This window comes from Python bivittatus, unplaced genomic scaffold, assembly GCF_059951505.1.
Source record: "Python bivittatus isolate LINGU-HERP-01145 unplaced genomic scaffold, Pbiv_v1 ctg000410_np1212, whole genome shotgun sequence".
NCBI lineage: Eukaryota > Metazoa > Chordata > Lepidosauria > Squamata > Pythonidae > Python > Python bivittatus.
Window position 1 is genome coordinate 13,678,085 of NW_028277067.1, and position 8,742 is coordinate 13,686,826.

Sequence of the window (8,742 nt, forward strand, 5' to 3'; positions counted from 1 at the left end):
GCAAAGGCATATTCATTTATTCTCACATATAATGGGTTTTGAACACAATACACTCTTTAGGAGCAGCACTAATTTCTTCTCTTCTGAATAAAATTTTGCTTTTGAGAGAATACTTGTTCCTTTTTGCTCTCTACCAGAAAATTATATTAATTACTTGCAAATAATATATTAAATTTAAGTATATTCCTCACCCTACAGTATTATTTCCAAGCAGTATCCAAAAGTATTCCTTATTCTCTCCAAACAGGCATTACTTGCAATTCATGTTTGACCAAAAACTAGAGGCTAAAGGCAAATAACAGGCTTTGTTATATATTGTTACAGAGTTCCCCAATTAGAAAACCCATCAACAGCTGGATTACATTAGCCTGTCCCATGAAGATATCCTCTGCCAGTTCCAGAAGGGAGCACACAGACTTAAGCCAGCATGAAGAGATAGATTATCACAACTTTAATCTTCTTGGGAAAGATTCAACAACAGTTGATGAATCAATCAAATGTTTCTATACTTCCACGTCCATCCCCCAAAGTGCTCAAATCATTTGCATATAAGGCAAAACAAATTTAAAAATAAATATAAAAGTAGAAAAATGGAATGCTAATACATTTCATAGTTGAAAAACTCAGAACATGAGAGCAAGACAGATATCCAAATGAGCAAGTACTATACACATAAATACAGGACAGGGGGACTGATCACTGGTATTTTTCCAGATGAAGTTCAAAGTGCTGGTAAGATAGAAATAGTCTGAGGCCAGGATACCTAAAGAACAACTTGTTCCGAACCAATCTGTCCATCTCTACAATTCTGAAGAAGAGGCTTTACTCTGTATCCAAATAGTGGTGAATTTCAAAAAGTGTTCAAATACACAAGAAGGCAATCCTATCATCAGATGCAATTCTCTTCCACAAATAGTGCTAGCAAATTAAAAAGAAGATATATGGGAAAAGGCAGTTTAGTCTAAGTCTGAAAATCAATGGGGAAATGAGAGATGGAACCAATGAATGCACACCAAAGTAGGATAGCCTTCCCCAAATGACCTCATCCAGATTTATTAGGACCACAACTTCCCAAACAGCCATGCTGCCTAGGAATGCTGGAAGTAGTCACCCCAGCATCTCTGGAGGGCACTAAGTTAGCAAAGACTTTCATGTAGAGCAATGCAATTGCAGTGCTATTCTGTATAGATAGAATACAGTGCAGTGGGACTCAAGCAGACAGACAAGTTACAATATTTTTTACACTTCACCATACTCCGGTATCACTGAGGCTGTGTTTACAAATCAACAGTTTACCACTGATGTATGTATCAACAGTTTACCACTGATTTATCACCGATATATGTATTTCTAGCACATATGTATAATTCATACTTAACCAGCAAGAGATTGCTTTTAATTATTCTGAGAAAACTCACCATTGGCTTATCTCATTTTTTCCTGGAATGCTTAGAAATGAAAATAGAATGTAACTTTCCATGCCAGAAGGTAAAAGGCTTGCTTAGCATGGCACTAGAAAGACAGAAACGTTCAACCTCCCTTACTAATTGCATAGGGATGCAGTATTACAAAACCTTTAAGGATCTTGAATGCAGTGTCAGAGCAAGCATTAGGACAAAGCAAGGAGGCCCTGCAGTAGTTACTCCTCACTGAACTGGAAGTACAAACAATAGATAATTTGAAATACAATATCAAATAAATTATTGCAAAGTAAAAACAGATAAAAATACCCAAGTGAAGCTCTGACCTTCAGTAACAGAATTTGAAATAGCCACATCTTCATCAGCCCAAAGCTGTACATCTCCTTGCTCCAACCTGACCAAATCCAAGAAAACTACCCTGTTGCTTCACTTCTTCAGTCACTTACCTGATTCATTCTTGGAACTCATGTTTTCCTTCTTAGTAAGTGGCTGATTGATGAAAAATCAGGGAGGAGAAGGCAGTGGTTTTCAGAGCTGGACCTATGGTAGCCTTCACCTTAAGGATGGGGACTGGTAGCCAGAAAGGTCAAATGCTGTTTAGCCAATGCTGTAGGGACATCCCTTGAAGAGAAAGGGAAATCCTTCTTGGGAGCCCTTTGGGGGAAAAAAAGGAAAAGGAAACATTAATAACCCATTTCTTAGCCTAACAGAAAAAGAGCAACTGGCCAGGATCAACCTGTACTGCAAAAGGAGTTAGCAAAGACCAAACAGAAACAGCCCATTTCAAAATAGTTTATTTTCATCTTGCTCATATTCATCACATTTGCAGTGAAATACTGACAGGATGTTATCACATGCTCCTTTCAACATGAACATGACACTGCCAGTCAGCACCTTTCTATCACAGCATATTTGGCTAAGTAGCCACAAGTCTGTTCATCCTTTACGGATGTTGTGTGTATATCTGTTTTATATAGGTTTGAGTTCTCTCTCATGGATTCGCTGATCAGCTGAGAATAGGCCTTAATAAAATCAGAGAATCCAAGACAACAAAGAAAAACTTTTTTTAACAATGCAGAACAGATAGCTCAAGCTGCTCCCTCCTACAGTCCAAGCCAGGTTAAATATCTAATATACAGGAAGTAGAGCCTATGAGTTAAATACATGGAGAACATTTACCCATTTCACAGACTTGGGAATAGCACAACAGGGATCAGTCCCAAGGATAATCAGACACTCAAGAATATACCCAGCATGAATCTATACTCCTCTCCTACAAGTCTGTTCTAGGCACTGCTTCCATATACAAACTCACACGTGCCACAGAAGCAAGAAAAAAATAACTGATAAACTGTTTTACTCACTCATGCATACACACAAAGAATATACAATCAAATAACTCATGTTATGTGTGAACTCATACCAATTGCATATGCAACAGGCACTGTCAAGGCTACCGTTACCCTGTTAGCCTAAACACAGAGCTTAAACTCCTGCATGCCAATGTTATTACTCACAGGTTACGGCCACTAAGCCTACTCACAATGAGCTACCTGCTCCTCTGTGCAGCTCACTATCAAGTCATCATCCTTTCAGGCCCTCAGTCAGCACAGCAGCAGTTTCATCACTGATGACAAGGAAAGTGAAAACTCAAAGTCTTTGGCTTAACTTTCCTGTTAAGCATTCCATTTGTTTGGCATTTCAATATGCAATTCAATACATAACTGCATGGAGATGCCTGAGTTAAAGTATCAAATGCCATATTCAGGCACCATTCTGAGGTCAGGTTCAAATAATAGGCTATACCTCTGACCTGTTTACAGAAAAAAATTCAGAATATTAGCCTAGTGAGGGATCTCTCCTTTCGAAGAGTTGAGACACCAAAAATCAAAACTGGTATGCATGTTTAGGACAAATGTTACTAATTTAAAATATGAATCCATTCCTTACCAAAGATAGACAAGAAAAATGAGATGCACAGAGCAGTGCAATGTGGGAAGGCAGAGATCAAATAAAAGCATTAAAATAAAATACATTTCTGAAATAAAAATAACATTTAATGCATGAAACAAAAAAACTAGTCTCTCTTCCTCTCCCCAAAATGCAGCTTGATGCTCCAGTATGCTGCTAGCTCTGCTATTCAATGCATTTTCAGGGATCATTATAGGTTTAGCTCCAGAACAAGTTTTCAAATAAAAGAGGAAAAATGAAAACATATTTTAATGCAACATTGACACAAACACTGAGATTTGGGTGAAACAGTATACCGAGATTGTTTCTCCTTGTTCCTCAAAAGCAATTACCCATCACACATTTGTCCAAAGAACCACAATTCCTTAACCATATTCTGCATGTCTTAAGAACAATCTTCCATTTCATGATTAAACACAGTTGTCCTACCCATTTCCAAGGAGATCTGGAAAAAAGTAAAACTACAAGTTACAGTACTTTACTACTCCTAGTATTTATTGGTGGAAGTTTGATCTATAGCAGTGTTTCTCAACCTTGGCAACTTTAAGATGTGTGGACTTCAACTCCCAGAATTCCCTAGCCAGCAAGGCTGGCTAGAGAATTCTGGGAGTTGAAGTCCACACATCTTAAAGTTGCCAAGGTTGAGAAACACTGGTCTATGGTATCCCAGCAACTTCCAGTGATCTCTGCTGTAAAGAACAGACCTTTATTCCTACTGAAGGAAGAAGGGAACCATAGCAGAAATTTTGGGATTCCAAGAGGTCTTAGGAAAAAAACCCTAAGATCATCTAGTTGAAAACTCAAAGTTCTTCACACATGATATTTTGGGTAATCATGTTCAGCAGCTTTGTAACAGGCCACTGTTTTCTTTGTATTACAGATGGCAGTGGAATATGGGAGAGAGAGCTGGAGTTAAAGAAACAGGGATTTGCCTATGGTCATTCAGCAAGACCATCATTGTGAACCGGGTATTTCCTGCCCAACAAGTCACATTCTTAAAGGTACCAAAGGCATGGCATGTTACATATGTCAATCAGAAACAGAAAACACTCCTGCCATTTAGCTCTCTATATGCAATAGAGCGCAAGTGCGCTCTATCAAGGTGCCTTCAGGGCAGGGTGCTTCAGATGGCTGAAGCATGGAAAAAAGTCACCTACTACGGAAGACCAAAGAGAGCTGCTACCCTCAAGGATTTATCACTCATTTGACCTGGGTGAAGTTTCTTCACATCTTGACAAACTGGATGTTAGAAAACAACCAAAACCAGACTCCCCATGAGGTAGTCCAGAGGCAATTTCCATAAATTCTCCATTATATTCTACAGGAAGCTGATGCCTGTCAGCCCATTCCTAACAAAACTGCACTGTACTTAAATCAAATAACCAGGCATTGTTGGAAGGGTATTTGGATATACAGAAACCATGGGTTAGCTGACCTGGGGAGAATCCATGTTTGAATGAAATATAACCTGTTTGCAGGCTTGCCCAGCAAATTACTTCTTCTAGTAATCATGATGGATAATAAGCTTAACAACCTATTGGATGAATACTTAGTCTAGTGAAGCACACACAGTCCATTGAAAAGCATAGCTATACAAAAATGCAACATCATGCTAGGGTGGACTAAAACAATGATCTGCTAAAGACTAGGAGAAAATCAAAGTATGACTGATGGATAAAAGTACCAAGGGTCAGGACATAACTTCCATGATCAAGAACTGCCCTGAGAACAGTTAGATCTGTCCCCATACTGTCCTCTAAATTGTAAAAGTATTCCTTGGCAAGAATGATGAAAACAAAAGTCATTATCCCATACTTTTAGGTTATAAAACAGGAGACAAAAAGGAGCTCTGTATGAAGTGTAAAAGGTGTTTGTGAGTGTCTGTGTAGTGTGTAAGAGTTTCTACATTCTATAGCTTATGATTTTGTTTGTTTGTTTTGCTATTTCCTTTGTCACCTTTTTTCAGAGACATCTTTCTGGAATCAAGGAGCTACAAGACAACTTTGAGTTAACTATATGGATTGTTTGTTTAGATCACCCCTTGGCTTTTATTAGTTGTGAAAATCATGTTGATCAGCAATGCATAGCTCTGATTGATTGCACTAGAAATGAGAAATGGATTAAAGGAACAACTACAGTCAAACTTTGATTCGATAAATCAGTGCAACTATTGTACTGTTGCCTTCTGTTGTGATTTTGCCCACTGGGGATAAGTTCCTGAGAAGGGAGGAAATAAGTTCTCTCTGTTTTTCCCCTTCCAAGAGGAATTCCAAGTTCCAAATAGGAATTCATCCTTAGGAATCAAACTCTGCTTATCCTTCTCCATATAAACTCTTCCATGCAACCATTCATGTGCACACATTGCCATGGAATTGATACTTGCAAGGCACATTCACAGAAGAATGTGAAACAGTTATGCTAAGGCATGATGATAAATAGCTGTAAGAGTTCACAAAAATAACACAGAAAGGATCTGAGAATTTTTAATCACATGGATCTGAAAAATCAGGTGACAAAGCTTACAAGTGTTATTTCTAGAAGATTAGAGAAAGTGTGGCTGCTTGTACAGGCAATTGTGCATGCTTATACTCCAGAACCATTTTAAATTGTTTTCCAGTTGTAAGGAAAATGGGGAAATGTAAGGATATTTGACTTCCTTCAGTTCTTAAGCTGGCTAGAAAGGTGTTCTTCAGGCTGATCTAAAGGCCTGCAAACTCAGCAGTCCATATAATTGATTACTTTTGTACTGCTCTCTTTTCTGCTTCTTCTGAACATACCATGAGAGCGCAAGGAAATGATGTATCTTATTCAGGAGACAGACAAGTTTTCTGGGAACTACCTATTCATTTGGTTTTTGCTCTCAACATCAAAACAATGTAGCCATCGTAAAAGTGGTATGCATCTACCCAATGAAAAATTACTCAAAATTTCATCAAGATGAAATAATTGCCAGCTGAACTGCCCAAATAAAATGTTGCAACGTTCCATTCCAAGTGGGAAAAATGTAAGCTATTTGCACCACATTCTATCATTGCTAATTAACACTATAAACATTATTTTTTTACCTTTTTTGGTTTTCCCCTTTGTCCCATTTTCTTTCCCCTAACTTGATATTTTATCAAACCAAATGGCTGTTAGGTCATCAAAATGTATGCCATAATATATCTTAGTTTTTAAAGTACCACAAAACTCTTGCTTTTGCCCTGCAGCAGAATAATACTCTTCCAGAATTTATTAACATCCTGTTCATTAAGTCTCATTCATTTACATTCCAAGGCATGAACAGTTCCCAGATTGCAGAAAAGCTTTGTCAAGGTAAAAAAAAAAGTTATAAAGTGCAAGTAAAAATGGGAGGAGGAACCCTGTGGGGTTTTTTTTTTTTTTGCCCAAATTAATTTTCCTCTTACATTCACACTATTTCTCTACATAATGCAAACATACATTGTGATGTCTGCATCAGTAAGAACATTATTCTTTGCCCAATCAACCTTCACACTACAATGTCCTTGTTACTGCCACAAATGCCAGAAAAATGGCACAAGGAAACCTATCCACACCCCCAAACAAAGAACAGAAAGGGGTTTAGGATAAGTCACTACACTATGCCACAAGATTTGAAATAGGGATGATGCTTAAAATCTTCTTTAATTCTTGCTTACAGTTGCTTCAGCAATCTAACACAAACTTCACAAGACAGTTTTGGGATAGAATTCCCAGAACCAAGATCAGGATGCTGAAATCTGGAAATGAAAACCACTGAACTAACTAGTGGAAGAATGCACAAAATGCTGGGAAGAGACCAGAGTAAAACATTCACCTCTCAAGAAGAGTAACCCCGAACAGTACACAGCAGGTAACAGGGACAGTTTCTGTGTTTCGAAAAAGGCTCAAAGCTAATCCTTTTGTCTTGTCTGTCTTGTAAGCACGCGCACCCATTTCTAGCACTAGGGCTGAGAAGTCTTCCATTGTTACAGGCGCAGCCCCACATGGGAGGCTTTGCCTACTCTTCTCCAACCTGGGCTTCTACTGACATGTCAGACTACAAAGCCCAGCATTCCCAGTCAGCATTCGCTAGACCTTTCTTCCAGTGGTGGAAGTTGTAGTCCAGGAGTTTGTCAACGGCACCAGGTGGGGGGGAAGGCCCCTTTGGGCTGCCCCATCAAAGGGCAGCGAGCCACCGTCTTCAATGACAGGGCGGAAGGCGGAGTGTCCTTGTGAAGCAACACCCCAACTCCACCCTGGACCGGGTGCCCTACGCATTGGGCAACACGATCGCCCCGCGAGCGGCCCGTTAGTTCCTCCGACGGGCGCGCTTCAGCCCCTCCATTCCCACCCTCTTCCCACCAGGCTCGGGCAGCCGCTGCTTCAGGTAAAACTTCAGCGCCACCGGAGACCCCCAGCCCGCCGCGGATCCCGCCGCCGCCGCCTCCCCCCCCCCCCCCAGCTCCCGCCTGCCGCTCTGCAGTTCCAGATCTTTTCTTTGGCAAGTGGCCGCGGAACCTCCAGCGATCAAGCCACCGGCGGGCCGGGCCGGGTCGGGCCGGGCCGGGCCGGGCCGCGGCAGCAGCAAGCAAGCACGCGCGGTGGGGAACACCAACCCGAAGCTTTCCGCCGACACGCTTCAGCCATCCCGCTCTCTTTCTTTACCTGGAAGGAGATCGGGGAAAAATGGCGCGTTCCTGCTGCTGCTGCTGCGGCTGCTTTCCTTGCAGATGTGCGTGCAGGATGGGAAGCTGCAATTACTGGGCCCGGCCTACCCCAGACCGATTTCTTCCTGACCCCCCCTCCCCTCTCCAAAAAGAAAACTATAACCGGCTGTCCTGCCACGGCAACCCTTCATAACCACAACCACCTCCTTCTTTTCCTCTTCTCCTCCATCTTTGCAGCTGGCTTTGCTCGCCCGCCGCTACCGCCGCCAAACACTAACAACAACATTCAGTGACGTCATTCGAGGTCACGTGACCGTCCCTTGCTCTATAAATAGCCTCGCTCCCTCGCTGCTTACTCCGTGAGGGGGCAAGGTTTAGGGAGGGGCGGGGCCTTGATCCGCTTGACTGCCTGCAGTTAAAGAGTCTGCTGAGAAACAGCTCTTCAAATAGTGGATTTCCCCATCTTTTTTTACCAAAAAAAAAAAAAAAAAAAGGGATGCCCTCAAGCATAGATAAAAATTATGAACGTCTTTAATATCCCTGCTTATCATACCAGAAATGACCAGGGCAAATCTGACCATACGCAAGAGAGAAGCAGCTGCCTCAGTCAGCAGAACCTGACTGCGTTCACGGGGGGGGGGGGGGGGGTTGTCTGCCTTTGGCTAAGTGTGTTGTGTCAACCCTGCCATTTAAGGTTGCAC

The 8,742-nt window shown here is 41.4% G+C and overlaps 1 protein-coding gene across 4 annotated transcripts in view; it reads right to left on the reverse strand.

The window, feature by feature from the left end:
• HDAC5 (histone deacetylase 5) overlaps window positions 1-8,313 on the reverse strand; it is a 117,915-nt gene extending 109,602 nt beyond the window's left edge. For 3 of the 4 annotated variants that reach the window (XM_088143522.1, XM_088143521.1, XM_088143518.1), the window contains exons 1-2: window positions 8,040-8,312; window positions 1,868-2,075 (exon numbers count right to left, since the gene is read on the reverse strand). In XM_088143522.1, the coding sequence (XP_087999648.1) occupies window positions 1,868-1,889 (22 nt within the window). In that variant the 5' untranslated portion in view covers window positions 1,890-2,075; window positions 8,040-8,312. Of the gene's footprint in view, window positions 1-1,867; window positions 2,076-8,039 lie in introns of all 4 variants that reach the window. The other variant, XM_088143516.1, reaches the window with a different exon arrangement.
• Between the last annotated feature and the right edge of the window lie 429 nt (window positions 8,314-8,742).